The sequence below is a fragment of the Triplophysa dalaica genome, chromosome 5, assembly GCF_015846415.1.
Source record: "Triplophysa dalaica isolate WHDGS20190420 chromosome 5, ASM1584641v1, whole genome shotgun sequence".
Classification (NCBI taxonomy): domain Eukaryota; kingdom Metazoa; phylum Chordata; class Actinopteri; order Cypriniformes; family Nemacheilidae; genus Triplophysa; species Triplophysa dalaica.
The window spans coordinates 8,646,116-8,668,079 of NC_079546.1; the positions used below are offsets into that span (position 1 = coordinate 8,646,116).

The 21,964-nt window shown below is 36.5% G+C and overlaps 2 protein-coding genes across 4 annotated transcripts; one reads left to right on the top strand and one right to left on the bottom strand.

The window, feature by feature from the left end:
* Positions 1-155: 155 nt before the first annotated feature.
* def6c (DEF6 guanine nucleotide exchange factor c) lies at positions 156-9,342 on the bottom strand. The gene is made up of 13 exons (XM_056748891.1): positions 8,837-9,342; positions 7,711-7,851; positions 7,420-7,602; positions 6,647-6,874; positions 6,118-6,264; positions 5,673-5,781; positions 5,043-5,245; positions 4,745-4,852; positions 4,323-4,489; positions 4,076-4,244; positions 3,178-3,261; positions 2,955-3,045; positions 156-2,866 (listed from the first exon to the last, which is right to left on the bottom strand). Exons 1-13 carry the CDS (start codon positions 8,930-8,932, stop codon positions 2,715-2,717), a joined length of 1,878 nt encoding a protein of 625 aa, XP_056604869.1. The 5' UTR covers positions 8,933-9,342; the 3' UTR covers positions 156-2,714.
* Positions 9,343-11,985: 2,643 nt separating this feature from the next.
* On the top strand, positions 11,986-21,245 carry slc26a4 (solute carrier family 26 member 4). Of its 3 annotated transcripts, none has more exons than XM_056748377.1 (21): positions 11,986-12,171; positions 13,098-13,258; positions 13,330-13,469; positions 13,556-13,666; positions 13,792-13,991; positions 14,174-14,230; positions 14,537-14,689; positions 15,081-15,163; positions 15,631-15,778; positions 16,899-17,012; positions 17,106-17,183; positions 17,674-17,769; positions 18,016-18,122; positions 18,443-18,512; positions 18,827-18,919; positions 19,212-19,307; positions 19,449-19,679; positions 20,220-20,274; positions 20,357-20,502; positions 20,596-20,673; positions 20,785-21,245. In XM_056748377.1, exons 2-21 carry the CDS (start codon positions 13,122-13,124, stop codon positions 20,806-20,808), a joined length of 2,217 nt encoding a protein of 738 aa, XP_056604355.1. In that variant the 5' UTR covers positions 11,986-12,171; positions 13,098-13,121; the 3' UTR covers positions 20,809-21,245. The 3 variants fall into 3 exon arrangements, with proteins under 3 accessions (XP_056604355.1, XP_056604356.1, XP_056604354.1); XM_056748376.1 differs by having other exon boundaries at positions 11,987-12,171; positions 14,174-14,338; XM_056748378.1 differs by lacking the exon at positions 14,174-14,230.
* The last annotated feature ends 719 nt before the right edge of the window (positions 21,246-21,964 follow it).

Sequence of the window (21,964 nt, forward strand, 5' to 3'; positions counted from 1 at the left end):
TAACTTACACATCATAATGTCTTTAAAACATTGATTGCTGGAATGTTGAAAGTGTAAATTATTTGTTGTGATTGTTCTTTATGTTCATTAGAATATATTTAATTCGTAACATAAAATATCAAATAGTTTGCGATAGAATAAAAACAGACAAAATATTGAGTCACACAATTTATTCTATTTAGATAGAGTAGTTAAAAAACAAATTGCTTGTGATTGCTGCTTTGAAGGCGCATTTCAAGTTAATACAAAATATTCATATATGTAATATTATGTAATATTCACACTCATTTGTGGGTGGTTCCAAGGCGATAAATGAGACATTTGCTTATTTTAGACACTGGCTGAATGTGATCTTGAAAGGATGGAGCAAATGTTTGTGATAATGCCTTAGCATTACATGATGTAACCTGATGTCCCAGTTAAAGAATGAGATCATCCCAACCATTATAAACCAGGCCATCTGACACCCATTCATCTGAATCAAACGTTCAAAAGACTTCAACATCAATCGTTGCGATTTTTTCATAAACAAGCAAGCTGCGGGGACAAGTGTTCCAGCTGAAACAACAAAAGGCCCAAGTTCCCCTTTGAATCCTCATAAACGCCAGAGTATTTTGGGTGGTTGGCTTTCCATTCTGTGGTTCATCTCGTGTTTCTTCTGGCCTACGAAATGCTCTAAAGGAAGTTGGTTGTGCATGCAGAACATAATTACAGGTGGTTTCGTATCAGACATATATCCTCCGGCTAAGGGAGGGCCCGCTGTTAATACATAAATGGGGCCGTGCTGCTATACCAAACCCTAAAACAGTCATTGATCATGAGGAGCAGAAGCCAAATGAAAGCATCTAGTGTACTTAATGGCTTACAGGACTGGCTGAAAATATTCCTCGTACCGCTCCAAATATATCTGGTGTCCTTGAGCAGATTAGGAGAGTAAATACGTGCTAAATCAATGATCGCTTTTGCACGGCAGTTAAATGTTTGCAGAAATGTTATATATGTGTGTTTCTAATATGGTTCTCATTAAAGACTTCCTCGTGGGAAGCAACTGAATGTGGTAAAGTACGGCTTTCGCGCTGACAACCATGCAGGACATATATTATAATAAATCTAGCCATGGTTTCCATCTATGGAAGACCCCTGTGCAAACTCATACAAATTAGATTTTTACTGTTGAATAGGTTATATTGTTCACATAATTGCACGAACCAGGAAAGAAACAGTATTTGTCATTCCATAAAAACATTATAAGATGGTCCACAGCACAAAAATGTTTTGTTGCATTCAATGTTAATGCAACAGTTAGACGTTCTAATAAACAACGATAATTTTCGAAAGTACTTATATTATTATCAGAACAGCTAGTAAATGTTTCTCAGCTATAGGCACTTTAAATATACAAACGACAATTTTATGAAATCTAAATCTTGGCATTTCACACCTTTAATCTAAATACAGCCTGTTATCTCTCCATACCCAAAAAACCAACAAGCAAGAGTGTTTATACACATTCAAATTTTCCAATTGTAACTCACTTTTACCAAAAGTGTCAACAAAATAACATATATCATAACCAAACAGGGAGTCTGCTTAAAGAAGAAGTCCCTACATTTGTTTGTTTCTAGAACATTGAGAGTGCATTCAGGTTTTCAGTATTATTGGCTACTGCATAATGGTGATGCTTGTCTAAATATGTCTAGCTGTCAGCGCTTTGCTTAAATTTTCTTTAAAATGGTGCAAATTACACATAATATGCCAATTAGATCGTAACATGCCAGACGTTACTATAATATACCCATATATGCTATTACAGTAGCAGTAAAGTGATGGATTAAGTATCGCATTTTATCATTCCTGATCTCTGGACCTGACAATGCAATTCCTCTCGCCACAGACTTAAATCTCTAGACACACAGGTAGAAACACTCCAAACCATAAGGGGAAGAGATTTGTATCTGGAAAAATCACTGCCGCAACTTTTCTTCAAAAAATATCATTTACAGTCAGTCTGTTGATAACCACCCAAAACTAACAGTGCGAAGCATTATTCATCCTGAATAAAAGCCCCAAAACCACAAACTGAACCGTGCTAGCCGGACTCCACGGATCTAAAAATAGACTGTGATTATTTCCACCTATTAGCACTAGAAAGGGGTCATCCCCGCTTAATTTTCTCAAATTAGACAAATTAAAACATTATGAGTAAAACGAATCAATATGCTGATTTGATTAAATAACGTCTCTTTCAAAACCATCCAGTGTTTATAACTTCCCCGGGTACCTGTGATCTGTACAGTTGGGGGCCAGAAAAGTTATTGATATATGAGTGGTTAGTTTCACTGAGAAATGTGAAACTTCATCCAGATCAAGTGCCCCCTCTATTGACCACATATAATACTACGCATATAAATCCAAACTACAAAATAATATATTCAGATCATGTAAAAGAGTACTTTAAAAATGACATTATTAGGGGTGATTTCGGTCCGTTGGCGTCAACACTACAATGCCTCCTAAAACAATTCTTAGTATTCACATTATGCATATTACATATTACATAGTAAAAAAAGGTTTATCTGGAAGACGACTTTGTACATATATCATAAACGGCTTTGTCCTTTGAGTAATAGCTAAAATAACAGGGATGACAGGAGAGCCTGCCGTACACAAGAGGCACTTTCTATTGGCAATATATATGGACAGATATTGAAACCCTATTCTTCCTCTTCTTGGAGCGGTGATGGGTTATAACCATTTCCCTTTTCATGAGGAATTCCTGTTTGAACCTTAGAAATGAACTCTGTGCTGATAAGCGCCTGACCCTGCCTGGGACAACTGGGCTTTATTGGCAGATGCTCAACTTTGTCTGTAAACAATCAGAGGAAACAGAAAACAACATGTATCATTCTGTAGATACGATCAAATGAAATAAAAAAGTGTGCTTGAGATGTCACCTCCTGGTGTGATAGGCTTCATGAGACGGTTAAGTTGTATCTTCCAGTGCTTCAGCATGAGATTGTTAGTAGATTGAGTCCCAAGCTCCTTCTGTGCACAAATTTGAAGAGAAAGAGTTGAGATATGTCAATGTCATAGTATGAATCGACTGATCTTTCCTACATCTTTTAACGCTCTTTATATTATCTAGTATACCAAGTCTGCTATCTTCTTGTCTCTTACCTCCATTTGGTGTGGACTATTCTCTTCTGCTGGCTGGTTGTCGGGTGGTGTTGGGGTAGAAACTACGGGTGGGTCGTGGGCCTCCTTTAACAAAAAATAGGTGCGTGTTATTTACATTTACATTACTGAACGTTCATTTCATTTTCATCAAATCTAACTTAAAGGAATGGTTCACCCAAATAACATTTCTGTTATTTCTGTTATCCTGTTATAATACCGTTTCTGGATTTTTAAACTTGCAATGACATGATCAGTCAAAAAAAACACATGACAATCAATCAATATTTATAAAATGTATTAAATACATATTTTAATAAAAATATATTAAGAGATACTTGACTGCAAAATGGAGCCATTTTCAGCAAATTAAATTTAAGTAGGTTTGACACACAGAGCTATTGCATGGTTTTAAAAAACCTGGATAAAACACATTTTTAGTCTTTTTTGAGTAAATTATGGGAAATTTTGTGTAGCACATTTTTGTGTGCTATTTATTGGTTACACTTTACAATCAGGCTGTATTTGTTAACAATAGTAAATGCATTATCTAACCTGAACTAACAATGAGAAATTTAGTTTCCAGGATCTATTATTACCTTTGGTTATTTTTTTTAATGTTAATACAATTGTTCATGTTAGTCATGGTGCATCAACTAACTAAAGTGGTTTTAAAAGTGTATTACTAAAAGCTTAAATTATATATGAACAAAGATTAATAAATGCTGTATTGTTTAATTTGCTAGAGCCTGTTATACGTTAACCAATTATTAAAAATGTCACCTTATTGTATAAAATAACCAATTTATTTGATTAAACCAAATGAGAAAAATACAAAAGGTATTTTCATCTATTTATATTCATTCAAACTTTATAACTCCACTCTTTCAAGGCCTCTCACCTCTGCATCCTCCCGGCTGCTCTCTTCTAGTTCCCGAATGCTAGGTGATGTTGAAACTGAAGAAGAATCGTTGTGTAACACCTCCTCCTGACTCCTCACAGCTAGAGTCTCTCTCTGGCTATGAAGGAGCAAAAGTCCAGCCAGTTTCATCTGCTCTTCTGCGAGTTGCCTGCATATACAGTATAAATGAGCAATGCAATGATGCTACGTTTATCCTCCTAACATGAGGAAAAGAGACAAGGATTACCTCTCCAGTTCCTGACGGATTCGGTCTTCCTCTAACCGGGCGTGAATCTGAGTATTGAGGGCTTCCTCTAGTTTTTGTTGTGTGAGCTCCAGCTCCTGGATCCTCTTCTTCTGCTGATGGACTTCCTTCTCCATGTCTGTCAACGCAGTAGCCATTCTCTCCCTGTCCTACAGAACCACCAACAGCTAAGAAACTGTTCAGAAACTACCTTTCCTATGTATTTCCTTCATAAGGATTGCATTAAATGATGTTCTACATCTTAAAGCAAACCAACCAGCATAGAGATTAATTAAAGCAGTTCAACATTACATGTAACCATCCTAAATGTATTCAAAGGAACCAGTGTTTGATATGATTTGTTTTTTATGTGCCATTTATTTATCTGAAATAGTAAACTGAATTTATTTCTATCTATTTCTCACCTCATTGGCCTCTTCAAGCTGTCTTCTCAGATCTTTCTGAACTCCCTGCTGTTCCTCTCTCTCTTGCCTTTCTTCCTCTTTACGTTTTGCTTCCACCTCCCTCTGTGTCTGAAAACACAAATACACATCCTTTTATTTTTTTACAACAAAGCTGGGTGTATTCAAAATAAAATCCTACCTACTACAGCAAGCATTGCACATTGGATTGTGGGATTTCTACACAGTGTGCTCTGTTGAACGTAGCAGATTAAAGCAAATCTATTAGTTTATTATAGTATTAAATTCTCATATTACTTACTTGAATGATGCTCTCAATGTGTTGTTCCAAGTTATGCTGTTCAGGAGAAGGGTGTTGCTTCTCGTCTGCTATGGGTTCATTTTGGCTGCTCTGGTTGCTATGGCTTCTTTGAAACGCCTCTCTCTGTTTGCGTCTGGTCAATTTCAGGTCCTGATGCAGTGAGCTCTTGCCCTCAGCCCTCAGTCTGAAAGCCATCTGAATAGCTGCATACAAGTACAAGACATGAGATCCTGAAGAACAAGTTCATCCCAAAATAACATATTCATAATAAACACTTGAGTAGTAGTATAGGTAAGTTTTTCTACAGTTCAACTGATTTCTAATGGTCTTATGAACACAACAAGCAGATTTTGAACAGATGTCAAAATGTTAACTCCTTGAACCTTTTAGGTGGTAAGTTTTAGAACATCTGCATGAAACTCTTTAAAGAGAACTTGTTTAGGGAAAAAGTCAGATGTGTTTTGGGTAAATGACACTATTTTAACTGATATCAGTTTACGATGACATTTCTTTTTTGGGTGTACTGTTCCTTTAAAAACATCACATAGTAATGCATTACTTACAAAAATAGCTTATGAAAGCATCCAAATGTATAGGACGTGTCATACAAAGAGAACTCTCCATCCTTACCCTGTATCCAGTCTACTCTCTGCTTCATGTTTGAAGCGCACATCTCATACATTCTCATTGGAGTTTGCACACAGAATAGACAGCGTCTGCCTTCCTTATCAGGAAGATTCTGAATTTGATGACAGAAATGAGAAAACATTGGAATTACGAAGACCATGCATGAATAACAGACTTTTTTTTTCCTTCACACAACACGAACGAAGATATTTTAAAGAAAGTTGGTAACCGAACAACAGTGGTTCCCATTGACTTCCATTGTATGGACACCAAACCAATGCAAGTGAATAAGTGCCGATTAAACAACATTCTTCAAAATATCTTCTTATGGGTTCTGTGAAGAAAGAAAGTTATACAGGCTCGAAAGGACAAAAAGGTGAGTAAATGATGACAGAATTTTCATTTGTTGGTGAACCGTCCCTTTAAAATGAAGACAATGCAGATGTACCTCCACCACACAGTTTTCATCCAGTGCGATCTCTCCTTTCTTTTCCTTCAGCTCCTCACTGACAAAGTACGTCAGGCTGCTGGGTTTTAAAACAAACCAGCGCTCCTGCCAATTCCTGCGAACATGGCCCTTCTTTAACAGGTAACCCTGATAAATAAGACAAACAAGAGACAGGTGGAGATATTTAGCAATACATAACTTTTTTATTTTTATCATAGAATTTTTATTGTTGCAAATTGCATTTTATATTTTGAATCACAGTCCTACCCAGCCCCAACTGAGCAATCCCCAATTAAAACAAAACAATTTAAAACTTTAAAAAGTTTTCAAAAGAAGGCCAAATGCAATACATAACTTTAGAGCAAACCATTGTCAATGATTGTGACATAAAATATCATCTGTGACACAATGCAGGAAGTGAAGGTCATGTTGTTGAAGAGACACACACACAAAGAAATGAACATACATACATGCTCATGCATCAAACATTCAACATATATTGCGTCATAAAAAAATACAGTATAATCACCTTCTTGATGATGTTATGATACATCTCTGTAAAAACATCATCCAAGGCCAGACCGAAAGACTCTTTACTCTCAACATGCAAAAGCCGACCTGCGCTAAGATGTTCCAGGAACTCCCACACGGACATGCCATCCTGAAGAGCAGCATTCTGGGACAGAAGTTCGTCAAGTAACGACCCGTCCCACTCCGGGCTCATTGCACAGGAGATTTTCTTCAATAGATACTCCAACTAGATTAAAATAATGACTTGGTTTGGCGTTTGAAAGGCATTTGAAATAAGAAGAAGAATCAGAAATAATCCTAGTTTTAAGACCATCAAGTTTTTTTATCGCTACATGATCATGACTGTTGATCACATTCCCCCCAAATCATTTTCACAGTCACGTTAAAACAAATAATAAAAACTTGATAAATACTCAATATATTTCATTCATTAAAAGAAAGGTTTTGTACAATATATTGAGACAGACTGCAAGTTTAATCCCCTCAAATGTAGCCGCCTGATTAAAATCTATTTTGGTGGGTGTCGTTATAAAAACTTTCCTATTGCTGTGTCACTTCCTTTCTTAAAACGGAAAAAGCAACACCGTGGCCTTACTCTAACACTGAATAATACACTATAATATAATATTCTTGCCTTCACAATCCTGTTTCAAGCACCAGCTCTTAAAAAGCTAGCTAAATTCACTCTGAAGTAATGCTCACATTACAAGGTATTATTAGTTACAGAGCTTTTTTTTATCATTTCATCTCTTTGGTTTACGTGTCACTCACCTCCGGATGAATGATGACTAATGGGTATCGGTCTTCAGAAAGCAGGTTGAACAGGCAGAAGAGTTTGAAGCAGTCCCTCTGTGAACACAGCCCCTGATAAACGCTGGCTTTGCAATTTTTCTTCGAACTCATCATCCAGCACAGCTCATCAAAGATTTCCTTGTTGAACGTCCCCTCGGTGGCCTAAAAACATCCGAATGTTCTTAAATTCAACTTTCAATGCATTCATTTTGTTCATGTTAACACACAGTCTAAACGTAGATGTCTAATGGTTTTGGAGAGTTACTGTACCTTTGCCAGGATATATTGGTTGATGTAGGGCATGTACCCCTGGCTAGACACCGGCCCATTGTTATTGTCTTTAAAGTGCTCCTCCAATGCAACGGGATCATGAGGAATATTCAGAGCTGTGTAGAGGTTGTGTGAGAGAACCTGTTTTGGAAAAACACACATTTGATCGATGAGAAGGCTGATATGAAATGATATGAGGGAAAACAGTCATAAACATGTTGAAACATTATCATTGACAGTAGCAGAATTGTCTTAAAAAAATGAGTTCCAATTAAACCCAGCTAAAAGTAAAAATATAAATCAATGATTTAACCGCAAAGGGTGTTTTCAAATAAAAAATACATTTTGCCAAAAGTCTCATTGGTTTTGTGTCTATACAACGGAAGTCAATGTTGCAGAGTGGCATCAAAAGAACAAACTTGCATGTGTTAATCTTGTGCTTTGGAAACGGACGACGTGTTATTATTACGCATTAAATATCTACTGTTAATGCGCCTCATAGATGCCTAGAAACTTCATAACCCATGCACATGTGATCGAGTTATTCAAAAAAGAATGAGATGGATGTAAAAGCTGGTTTATTGATGCTATAATGACATTCTGTCATATGACATGATTTAGGACTGACCTATATGACATAATGTGCAATAACAGACGCATCATCACGGTTTGACACAGCAAAGAGGGAGAGAACCCAGCAGAGATCAGCAAAATCTCCCATCTGACGTGTCTGGACCCATGTCTGTCTGTTTGTGTGTAGGGTTTTTAACCAAATGGCCGATGTGGGACGTGTTTAAACACGACAGACTGTCAAAGCTATCTGCATGCTTTGGTATTTCATGCGTATACAATCAAAACTGCACATTAATAGCCTAACTATTCAACAAAGCTATAAAGGGACCTAGTTCATTTATAGATGCTTGATACAAAGATGTTTTCAAATGACGTAATATTGTAACAACATTGTTCCTTCGCAGCATTCTTTGTTTCTCTATCACACAAAATGTGCCGTCCACAATAACACAACGACATTGAACGGAAAACACAGTTACAATGTGTAAAACAATATCAAAGACCACAAAGAAACAATGTCAACGAAAACGTCATGTCAAGGTAAACAAGTTACCTTAAGTTGCGATTTGGAGACTTTCCCGCACTGCTCCACATCCAAAGACGTAAACGCGTACCAGATGGACTTGAGCAGCTCGCTTTTTAGATCCATAACGCTAATAACGACACGCAAACAGCGCACATTCTGACACACATAACGCTTTACTTTGCGGAACTGAGATACGGGACGCGTATTAAAACCGAGCGAGCCGCCTACACAGATAGTGAGCGCAAAGTTTCGGGCACTGCGTCCAAGTCAGGTGAGCGCGCAACGACGTCTAGCGTGCCCGACATGCTGTCTAGTTAGGAAGCGCTTTAAGTTTTAAGACGCGACCAGTAAAGCCAATGCATCAGCAGGGAGGGGGAGGTTGCAGAACATTAAACATCAGTTGAGGTGAATGTCGAAGAAAATCCTCAGCTGTGTTAAAGCAACAAGCATTGAAACGTGTAAACTTTGACCTGATCATGTGAAGGGAAAACAACTAAATTAGTTACCAGGTGAACACTTTTAAGCGTAGGACTGCAATACGTGGCTGGCGCGCGTGTATGCTTTGGGGTTACAAATGCTGACGTGGGCGTTGCAAATGGCCAGAGCAAAGACCTTTATCTCTGGACAAGGTTCACTGAGCTCAGGTGGCTCGGAAAATGATGTTTGTTTCGTTTTAACACTTTCCAGCTACACCCGCTTGTGTTTATAAATATTCAGATGTTGTTTGGACTCGCATCTAACAACATAGAGAAGTAACAAAACAATGTTGCGATGAGAAACATCAACAGCCAGAGAACAATAAAAGTGCATGATCCAAGTCTTATCTTTCTATGATGTCATTCGGCTGACGTCAGAGGACGTCAGCAGGCTACAGTGTCGGTCAACCGATGGCGGATGCTGGAAATATTATGTTGCAACATAAAAAGGATAATAAAACACTGGACAACAAATAACAATATCGTGATAAATACACATTAAGCATATGGGGATAGCTGATGCTGGTTGGCAAGCACAATGTATATATAATTTGTGAACCTGGACAACAAAACCAGTCTTATGGGTCAATCGAAATTGAGATTTTTACATAATCTGAAGGCTGAATAGTTAAGCTTTCTAATGATGTTAGGGTTGTCAGGATAAGACAATATTTTGTGGAGATACAACAGCTTAAAACTCTGGAATCTGAGGGAGCAAAAATACTGAGAAAATCACCTTAGAAGTTGATAATCAGAGATGCTGTAGCAGGCCATCCCCTCGCAAAAATAAGGTTTTTACATATTTAAGGTAGGAGATTTTCTAAATATCTTCGTGGAACATGATCTTTACTGAGTATTCTAATGATTTTTGCTATAAAAGAAAAATCGATCAATTTGACCCATACAATGTTTTTTTGTCTTTTACTCAAAATGTTCCCGTGCTACTTAAGACTCTTTTGTGATCCAGCATAAGCATATATGTGACCCTGGACTACAAAACAAGTCTTAAGTAGCACAGGAACATTTTTACTAATCGCCAAATATACATTATAGGGGTAAACATTTTTTATTTTTGCCAAATATCATTAGGATATTAAGTAAAGATCATGTTCCATGAAGGTACTTTATACATATCCTAACGTAAATGTATAAAAACTTTATTTTTGTGAGTGGATGGCCTGCTACAGTGCCCCAGATGGACAATTTCAAAGTCGATTTTCTCAATATTTTGCTTTTTTGCACCCTCAGATTCCAGCTTTGTAAACAGTCGTTGTTCCGCCAGATAGTTTCCTATCTTAACAAGCCATATATCAATAGGAAGCTTATTTCTTCAGCTTTCAGATGATGATAAAATCTCAATTTTAATTTTTTTAAATGAATTAGTGAGCTTATTACTTAAATAAACTACATGTTGTTATATAAATATGTTATTTTAACTCAATTCTATTTTTGTGCAAAATGGAATAAAGACGTTTTACTTGTATATCAGAAACATATGCTTGCGCTATGTCTAGATATTTCATTGAATGCTGCAAGTCATTTGTTCTGCAGTATGCTTTCTGTAAAGCTACTTTGCAAAAGTAGCGCACAATGTTTGTGAATTGTGTGAGTATTGTGTTTTAGAAATGAATCTGAAATGAATATGTAAAGTGACTCAAGGGCTCTGCCGGAGACTGAAGAATGGTTTAATGGAGAAGACTATATTGTGAGGAACCAAAGTATTCCGATCTGAATTAGGGTACTGACACGCTTCATGTAGTCGTCTAGAGAAGTGTGGAAACACACTGACTTCGTTTTTTCTAACTCCAGTACCCAAACACACATAATGGGCAAGAAAGAGGAAACAAACCCATCCTTCTTCAATATGTTGTGGCTAAAATAAATTAATAAACACAATTCTCACTCTTAAAGGGACAGTTCACCCAAAAATGAAAATGCTGTCATCATTTATTTGTTCTGAATCTGTATGAATTTTCTGGTTCTGATAAACACAGAGAAAGATATTCGAAAGAATGCTTGTGTAACCAAACAGTGGGCACCATTGACTACCACAGTACGAAAAATTACAATGTTAATAAAAAGTGCCCGAGAACTGCTTGCTTTGTGCATTCTTCAAAATATCTTATTTTGTGTTTAACAGAACATTTACAAAGCAATTTTTCCTACTACGGAAGAACATAAAATATCTCTTAGCAAACTGGTTCACCATGAAAGCAAGTCTCAGCAGACTAACAATCCAATAACTCCAACACCTTGACAACTGAAAAAGAATCGCATGATCTTAAAAAAGATCGGTGGTGCTTGATGCTAATATCATTATTATCAATTATTACCATTCTCCTTTTTAAACCGATCAATCTGAGTCATTTCAGACTTACTCCTTTATCAAGGAGCCGGCTCATGTTCTGAGGAGAAAATCTGGGCTATAATATCTAGACATTCTGTACTGACAGGATGAGGTCAAGTCGTGCACAGATCATATTGTTCTGTCTAGAGCGTTCAATCCCACCTGAATAGTCAACATGTTCATACACAAGCACTTGCAGGGTCGACCTTTGACGTATTACAGAATCTTGTATCCACACACCCCACACACAAATAGAAACAAATGTTTTTTTACATAATTGGGGAGGGACGGTCGGCACTGGCGGGATGCTTGTTGTCAGGCCACTGTTGTAATTCCCCTTCGCTTCCTTTGGGTGTCTGATAGTCCTCCTACACAACAGCTCTGCTTATAAATACAAAACAGAGGGATGCCGGTGTCATTAAGAAAAGAGCAACGTCACATTTGCAACCTCCTTGACATGGACAGTATGCATTGTTAAGCGGATAACTTGCATGGACTTTCTCGAATCTTATTAGGACAGTGCAAAGTAGAATTGGCAGGTAAGACTTAATTGTCAACTAATAGTTTCTCAGTGAAGAATCATAGTAAAAATGTTAAGAAAGGTGACTTTTTTAAAGTGCAGTTGAATAGATGTGGGGTTTGTGTAACATCAATGTCATTTGATGTTATAAAGAAACTGATTGAGACTAAGAAAGTTTGAGACAGGTACCACATTTTCATTGTAAATAAGGGTAAATATTTTAATCTTTAATGTGAGCGAGAGAGCTTTGCTGGAGACACAAGCTCCCTTATTCAAAGTGTGGCTTTGTGCTCCCCACCCACCCCACTATCTTTAGTTGATCTCTGAAGGGTTTCTTATGTCAAAAGGCTCATTGATCTTAGGGGAAACCTGGGAGAGTGCCGGTCTATTGAACAGGGAGATAACGGCAGAGAATGGGATAAGGGTTCTTTTGGGCAGGTTGACCAGATTGTTCTGACACAGGCGAGCCAAGAACCTTAAAGTATTTGTTTACTGTATTTGTTTGCTGGACCGGCAATCATAGAAAAAGACGAAGGAAAATTTAAAAATGATGGTTTTGCCAAAAATACTAGATTTTCATTACTAGGTTAAAAGGTTCGTAATCAGGTTTTTGTCATTTTTTTATGATTGAAAGGTTTGTTCATTTTTTTACTTAGTGAGTACATTACCAAATGTTTTAATGTTTAAATCTTAAATCAAACAAAATTTTAATTCATAACAAGGCAAAACAATTAATTAACAATTGTTAAAAATATGAATTGCATTATTTATAGTATGACTATTTGTTAATGTAAATTGAGGCTCAATAATATTTTTTTTAACCAGGTTCATTAAATCAGAACACATACTTCATTACATAATGGACCATCTATTCATCTTAAATCCAATGCTACATCTCACTTTTTCTTTTACAAAACCACAACACCACCCACATTCTTTTATCAGACAAAAAGACATTCAACGGGGGACATGATGGATGTCTGCCACCATTTAAACGACTACCACGTGTCACGACCTATCTACTCAAACCGTGTTTTTGATGAGGTCCATCAGAGAAAAGACAGAGAGACCAGAAGCTTACAAGAAAGACTGAAGGGAACCTGTGGGTGAGTCTAAATAACAGCATCTAGTGTGAATTTTTATTCCTCCATTCTGACGTACAATTAAAATGCTTCAGATGCAATGACAAGTGGGCTGTTCGGAAGATTAAGGGGATTCTCCCGATACTGGATTGGCTCCCTAAATACCCAGTCAAACAGTGGTTACCCGGCGATCTCATGTCTGGGGTCACCACAGGTGTGGTATGCTGTTTACAAGGTAAATTACAGTGTGAACGACACCTCGCAATGTTGCTATGGTGACGTGGTGCTTTAAGGTTGTCATGGTTTTGCTGTGTGTTACAGGTGTGGCTTATGCATTGCTAGTTTCTGTGGCACCTGTGTACGGACTCTACTCGGCGTTCTTTCCTATTCTTACTTACTTTGTGTTGGGCACCTCGAGACACATCTCCGTGGGTACGTCCCCTGTTAGTGTGTTTTAAAAAAAAGACATTATATTTTTAAGCTTTAGTCTGCTGTGGGTTAATAACCAAGAACAAAGAATAACATAAAATGTGACATTTGTAATGTGTTCACTTTAGGTCCATTTCCAGTCACCTGTTTGATGGTGGGCTCTGTAGTTTTGACCTTTGCCCCCGACGAGCACTTTCTACGGCCAGCGAACGTGACGGGTGCGAACGAGACATTGACGGAAACGTGGATGGAGGTGGACGTGGAAGCAAGAGAGGCCCAGAGAATCACATTGGCTTGCACCATGACCGTGCTGATCGGATTCTTCCAGGTAAAGCTGGAGACAGAACTAAAAAAAACATAAATCAGTTTCATTTAGGTTATTAAATTACTGTCATTTATTTATTACGCTACATCGCGTCAAAACTAAATCTAAATACACACATCGCTATTGTCTATAATAATACAGCTAGTGTGCCATAACTAAAACTTTTGTTTTTCACTTCATTCTAGGTAGCAATGGGGCTGATGCGGGCGGGCTTTCTAGTACAGTATCTGTCAGACCCCCTGGTAGGGGGTTTCACTACTGCTGCAGCCATTCACGTCTTTATTTCCCAGATTAAAACCATCCTGTCTATTCCTACCCAGAACCATAATGGCTTCTTCTCCATCGCTTATGCAAGGCTCCGATATTATTAGTATCGTTACATTTTTCTTTTAAAACAGAACTAAGTACAGCGGTGTTGTTTTGGCAAATTATTATTCCCTTATGTATAAATCTGAATAAGCGGCATCATATTGGAACAATATAGATTGGGGAGCTATAAAAATTAAAAATCTATAAATTTGATCTTCTTCCTTTTGTTTTGAATCTAGACTCTCTTTGATGTAGGTAAGAACATTAACCAGACAAATATTGCAGACCTGGTTGCCGGATTAATGACAATCTTTATAGTTATGGCGGTGAAAGAGGTCAACACGAGATTTCAGCACAAGATCCAGGTGTCCATCCCTATAGAAGTCATTGTGGTATGGACTTCATTTCTATTAAACTCAATTACAAACTCTCATGTGGCTTTCAAACTATTTATTAGCTTTAAATATTAATAATTCATATAAAAATAATATTAATAATACTCCTTGTACCAGATGAACACTTAAAATAAAGTAAAAAAACAGATATTTAGCATTTAAATATTTAGATTCTTGTCCAATCATATACTCTCAAGAATGATAATGTCCCTCCCCTAAACCACTTACAACAAGTAGAGAATTATGATTTATTCACCGTCTCTGATGTATCTAAAGCCTATTGTAAAAATTCACAATGAAAACTGTGTTTAGTTTCATTGGGTCTCTAAGTAAGAACATATATGATTTTCTCAAGAGCTGATTTCCTTTCACTCTTCCCTTTTGACAGACAGTGATCGCTTCTGCAGTCTCTCATGTGATGGACTTGAACTCCCAGTATGGTGCTAGCATTGTGCACAGCCTCCCCAGGGGGTAAGATCACTTCCTGTTGCCATTCCTGCATCCCAATAATTGGACATCCAGTCTCTTTATAAAGTATTTATTCTGTTATTGTTCCTGGAAAGTTATTCAAAAGACGCCACTAGAGTGTAGCAGTTATCTCTAGAACAAGGACAGACAGATTGTTACAAAGTCTTGAGCAATAATAATAATTGATATGGAACAAATATTGCAACATTAGGAAACATCAAGTTTAATAAAAAGTATATAATAATTATAAGAACTTGTGAGTCTTTTGTACTCTTGTCATCTTGACAAGGGCGGTTCATTGCCATTTTAATTAAATATATTTTTTTAAACAATATTTATTTCAATAAATATTTCAAAGAAAATTTATGAGCATTGCTAAAAAAAATTATTTCATAATTTTGATGTATTAACTGTTCATCCAAAATAGTCCAAAATCTTTTTTTAACCGGTTGTGTGTCTGTGTTCCAAAGGTTTGCTCCGCCCCAGCCACCAAATCTAGCACTTATTGGAAATATGTTGGGTTCAAGTTTTTCCACAGCGTTTGTTGGTTATGCAGTCGCAGCCTCTGTAGCAAAAGTCTATGCAGCAAAACATGACTACATAATTGATGGCAACCAGGTATGTGTCTTGTATTGTATGTACGCATCAGCCAGTACAAACATGTGTCTTACCCTAGTGAAAAATAAATATACTAAAATTGATTTGAAATACATTTATTTCATGCTAAGTATACTGCAAATCCATTTACATCTTATGTACTTAATGAAAATACACTGCGATTGTATTTGTGATATACTAAATTGGTATACATATAGTCTGCAAAATTTGAACAACTAATTGTGTAATTTAATTGTGCAGAAATAGAGCTGAAGTCCAATTTAAGATACATTTAAGTGTATTTGAACTATTGCAAGTATGCTTCAGGTACACTTAAAATTTCTTCCATTGAAAGAATGATTTTATTAAATGAATCATAAAATCCTTATCAAAAGTGACCTTAGAACACACTTTTATTTAAACACAGGCTTAAGATTTATACTCATATATCTAAATATATGATTGTGTTTAAATAGTTCAAGTAAACTATACTTAGCATGAAATAAATACATTTTATATGAATTGTTTCTAACTACGGTATTTACTGGGCAAATGAACTAAGCGTCCTCCAAGGGCGTGTGAAGTACTTTCTGAGATAGAATAAAGGTCAAACGAAGCCTCCCACAGATAAAGAAATGACTGTAATGTAAGGGAGAGACAGAAAGAGCTACTTGACCTTTCAAGGTCACCTTCACCTGCCAAGTCAAAGCAAATGTGAGAGCTCACAAGTAGTATAACGTCTAAACTAGCCAATGGCTGCGTTATTATGCAAGTTTCCAGTTCCTCAACAATTCAATGGAGAAAACACACAAAACAAATAAATAACTTAACGAAGACAGAGATTTTGTACAGGTAATATGATTCGAAGGGTGTCATTATTTGTAACATTTCTCATTAAATTCTATTAACTGCCAATAATAATGCTAAACAGTACCAGATTAGTATATTATTAAAATGAATAATGACCATTTTTGCAATAGAAGAATATAGAAAACTATATTGATCTAAGCATGGTTTTCATGTAATTACATACTGTAGGGGTCGCACTGCATGTATTTGAACAAAATAATACATATTAACCAAAAAACGGAAATAAAAATGACCGTGGCCACAGTGACTGAAACTTCACTTTTACATCCAGGAGCTGATAGCTTTTGGTGTCAGCAATATTTTTGGAGGATGTTTCTCAAGCTTTGTGGCCAGTACTGCCCTCTCACGGACCGCCATTCAAGAAAGCACAGGGGGGAAGAGCCAGGTAAAATGCATACACTGTCACTTTAACACTTTGGCATCTTTGTGTGTGTAAATGTAACCTAGATTAACCTGCGTTCTGTTGATGCTTTTTTAGGTTGCTGGAATAATCTCGGCTTTAATGGTGATGATAGTGATCCTGGCTCTCGGGCCCTTTCTTCAGCCTCTGCAGAAGGTGTGGTAAAGAAATTGTGTGTGTGTTAATGTTTAGGCAGATATAATCATTTAATAGTGCTTCTAAAAATAGAGGGCTTAATAGCTCCGGTGAGGCTGATGACCTCGAACACATCTGTTTAATAGGGGCTTTATGGACCTTTGATATTGTTATCTCGCATCCGAAACAACTCCGAGATATTAATGTCAATAAAGGTCAATAAACCCTGTTTTCCTTAGTGAGAAATTAATCAGATATTAAACATTAAATATTACACGAATACTTAATTAGTATATTAATATATTACTAAAGTGCGTCGTACGTTACCTTCGTTATTAGTAAAAACAGTATCAGATTCTCTACCAGTGGCTAATGTGTCACGTTTAGTCGAATACCAACAGGATAAAAATTCTTATTATAAACTACTAATCATAAAATACAATGCAGTCATTAGTCATCATGTATCAAAGAACAGATACTTATCGTGATGCTTTCTTTCTCTGTCCCACAGTCAGTGTTGGCTGGTATTGTTGTAGCCAACTTGAAAGGAATGTTCATGCAGATGTCCGAGGTGCCTGTACTCTGGAAACAAAACAGGACAGACTGTGTAAGTATAACAAAACTAAAAACAATTAACATTGTGAGATAAGACTTGTGTCAGATATTTATAAAAAAAAGCAATCAGAATGTGACAAACTGTCTTCAAAATACTGTAACATTGTTACTTTCAGGCTGAAACCTTGTATATCCGTATTTCGTGATTTTTCATTTCTTAAACACAGATTTTTGTCAGCATTCATGTTTTTCCTGTAGGTTTGGCAAATATTAAATACAAAAAATTCTCCCTCTGCAGCTCATTTGGATAGCAACATGCCTGGCATGTATCGTATTTGGTTTAGATGTGGGTCTGCTGGCAGGCCTGGTATTTGAAATGGGCACAGTGGTGGTCCGAACGCAGTTGTAAGTATCAGTGTCTTATCAGTATCCATTTTTCTATAAACACATTTTTTTGCTGTTACGAAATGAAAGCACTTCATTTGAAGTACAAGCAGACGATTGTTCACATGATGTTATTATGAGGCCATCAAACAAGGCAATCAATGAGAGGTGTTATTTTACTGTATTAATGGCACCATAAAATCACTTGATATGCGATGTGTAACAATCAATTATAATCTCTGTAAGATATAAAACAGGAAATGATGTAAGCATGGAAATTGACGGGTGACTTTATACGCCTCTTTTGTTATTAAAATCCCGTTTTTACTTATTTCGTTCAGCCCGTCCTGTTCTACCCTTGGACATATTCCAGACACTGATATCTACAAAAACATGAAAGACTACAAAAACGTAAGACGTTAATTCTGTGTTGTCAGTTATAATATTTTTTCTACAATACACCCCTTCGCCAAAAAGGCATACTTTCAAACCACCGTTAGCTCAAAAGGAACAAACCAAACTGATGGATTAAATTATCATATAGAAAATGTTTATTTTGGACCCAACGATGGTTTAAAACCACCCAGCGTGGGTTAATCCGTACCCCAACAGCTGGGTTTGTTCCACTGGGTTAAAATAACCCAGGAGTGCATGCTCCTTTAAAAATCTGATCTCGATTCATTTCCACGAGTGCTCTATTCCATCTATTTTATCTATTTTTTCAGATCAGAGAAATACCTGGGATAAAGATTTTCAAATGCAACTCTCCAATTTACTTTGCAAACATTGATTATTTCAAAGAGAAATTAAGGGATGAGGTGAGTTTACTATCCTTTAAAATAATTCAAATAACATGACATGAAGTCTGAAATGATCAAATGTGTTTGTATATTGTTCACTATTAGTAAAGATTATATAACATAAAAAATGTACATGATTTATAGTAAAAGTAACCATTTTAAATGAGTAATATTCATATATTGTCAGAATAAATTTTTTCCAGTAACGATTTATGAAAATAATACAAAATCATGGCAATATATGATATAGATAAAATACATTCATATATAATATTAATTAGTTGAATGACTACGAAATAAATTCCCACAGGTGGGCTTTGATGCCGTACGAGTGTTCAAGAAAAGAAACAAAGCCTTGAAGAAGATTCACAAACTCATTAAAAAAGGAGAATTACAAATGACAGAGGTACTTTGTATACTCAATAAATTTGAAATATTTGCAATGCATTTGTGTATTTCTTCTTGTTAATATAATCAATGCTTTGACAGAATGAACTAAGACCACAACGGTACGCAGATCACTGACCTGACATGAATTTCTTCACAGGATGGTTTGGCCCCTGTGGCCTCAATGGGAGTAGATAACAAAGCCTTTGAGAGAGAACAGGGTCCTGAAGCAGTAAATAAGACGGTACAGGCAGATGTGAAGGTCCAGGTAGACTGGACATCAGAGCTGCCGGTCAGTGTGTCAGTACCAAAGGTCCATATCCACAGCCTGGTGCTGGATTTCTCTGCAGTCTCTTTTCTGGATGTTGTATCTGCAAAGTCTCTAAAGCTGGTGAGCGTCTTGCTGTGTCATTATAGTACTGTTATAAAAATGTATAGCCACAGTAAGACCATTCTGTTGCATTATATTACAAGAAAACAGTGAGTAGACATGCAAATACTATTCTAAGACACTAAATTGTAATCTCATAACATGACCTCATTTGGAGGTAACCTAAAATACTTGGTTATTCTTAGTTTGACTCCCTGAAAATGTGTAAATACTGTTACTCTGTGGTGCTATAAAAACATTTCTGAGCATCTTGACATCTTGGCAATCTGGCTCATTCAATGCGGTATGTTTGGGGGCGGGGTCAACCTGTTTGTCAAGATTGAGGAGGGGTTTAGAAAACCTATTTATAAATACTATTTTGTTTTTTGGTAATAGTAGTAAACAAAGTTTTCCCTTCAAAGAATAATAAAAAGAAGTTTCTAATGCACAAAAGTGCAAATTAGCGTATAAGATCAATGTTTTGGTAAGCCTGTTTATATTCAAATAGTCCTGTACAACGAGTGTTGTAATAAGCAGGCTATTTATCTCTCATCTTCATAGGTCGTAAAAGAATTTATACGAATTGGTGTCAGCGTCTACATCGCAGGCTGTGACGGTAAGATCTGGTTGGGTGAAACATCGCTGTTATAAACTGCACTCAGAACGAGTAAATAACCTCAAGGCTCCTCATGTCACAGGTGAGCTTGTCAGAAGAATGGAGGCCTTGTCCTTCTTCGATGAGGAAGTCACCAGAGATCTGCTCTTCGTCTCTGTCCATGATGCCATTATCTACATCCAACTCGAATCATCTAGTGGAAACGCAGATGATCTGTTTGCTGAAAAGGTAAAAAATGTATTCCATCAATCGGCATTCAACTAAAATGTAAAGAAAATGCAACAAAACCCTATTTTTATAACAACTACCCTATTTATTTAGGTTTCCCAAGATGACAAAGAACCACCTCTTTTCACAGACGATGAGGACCTGATTGAGACCTACGACAACCAGCACTTGGTGAGCTTACATCATTTTGTTATTTTATGGTTTCAGTCAGCATTATTCTTCTTATCAGATACCAGATTAAACAAGTCATCAAACAATAATTTTTGTCCTGTTTAACTCCAGGCTATTCATGGACTTTCAAACTGAGGATGAACTTGAATCAAACTCTTTCCTTTGGCTGGACTCATTGGAAAACAAAAACTCCTCCAAATCATCTTCCAATAGAGTCAACGGTGGTCTTACTGCACCTTTATCCTTGGAAAATTTGAACTTTGAGCCAGAAAGATGCACTGAAAAGAAAGAAAGTGGTTTTGATTATGTCTCTTCACATCTGAATTGAAACATTACAGAAAATGCAGCTTTTTTAGTTACAAAGAAATATTGTCAGCATTTTTACGGCCTCATTTTTGAGGCACTTTAGAATCATGCAGGAGTTTTACCTTTTGATGTCTAGACCTATAAATAGACAGTTTCCCTCTTTGCTATATATTTTTAAGATGAATTTAGTGATGAAGGAAGTAAATCTTCTACATGCGTCATGTTTTTTTTCCCACTGGATATTTGGAAATAAATGATCTATGTAATGTGTTGTTGTGTTTCTGCATTTGTCATCAGTCTGCTGACACTGACTTGTCACTGTGGTCAGAAACACAAATGGCTGTTATCTAATTTTCACTGATTAGTACAAGTAGTGTACTAAAACTGAGTTACTCAAGTAAGAGATACTGTAATTTACATTTAGCTGTGAAGGATTGTTCACCCTAAGATAAATATTTAATTCACCCTCATGCTGTTAAAAACCTGTATCACCCATTCTTCTGTGGAACACAAAAATATATAGTTTGAGAAATGTCTCATTGGTTTTGTCTCCATACAATAGAAGTCAATGGGGGCCATTGTAGTCGGCTACCAACATTCTTCAAAATATCATCTTTTGTATTCTGTAGAAGAAAGTCACACAGGTTTGGAATGGCATAAATAATGATTTTTTTTTTAGGAAGAACAATAACTTTAATAGTTCAGAATTAAGTAACCGAAAGTATAGAAAGTGTCATTACATTTAAGGAAAAGTGTAGAGCAGTAAAAATAGCTGTTATAAATAATAACTTGTGGGGACATCTTGCAACATCTGTCATTCCCAATTACAGCCAAACCCGTACACACATTTTAAAACATGACAGAACGAGACCTTGCTCTTAAGATGAAACAAATTACATGCTCAAACAATAAAGCCCTTGTTTAATTTTTGTTGACATTCCTGCGTTGCTCTATCTGGAGGTCTTTTGTGTACTTAACACATTTA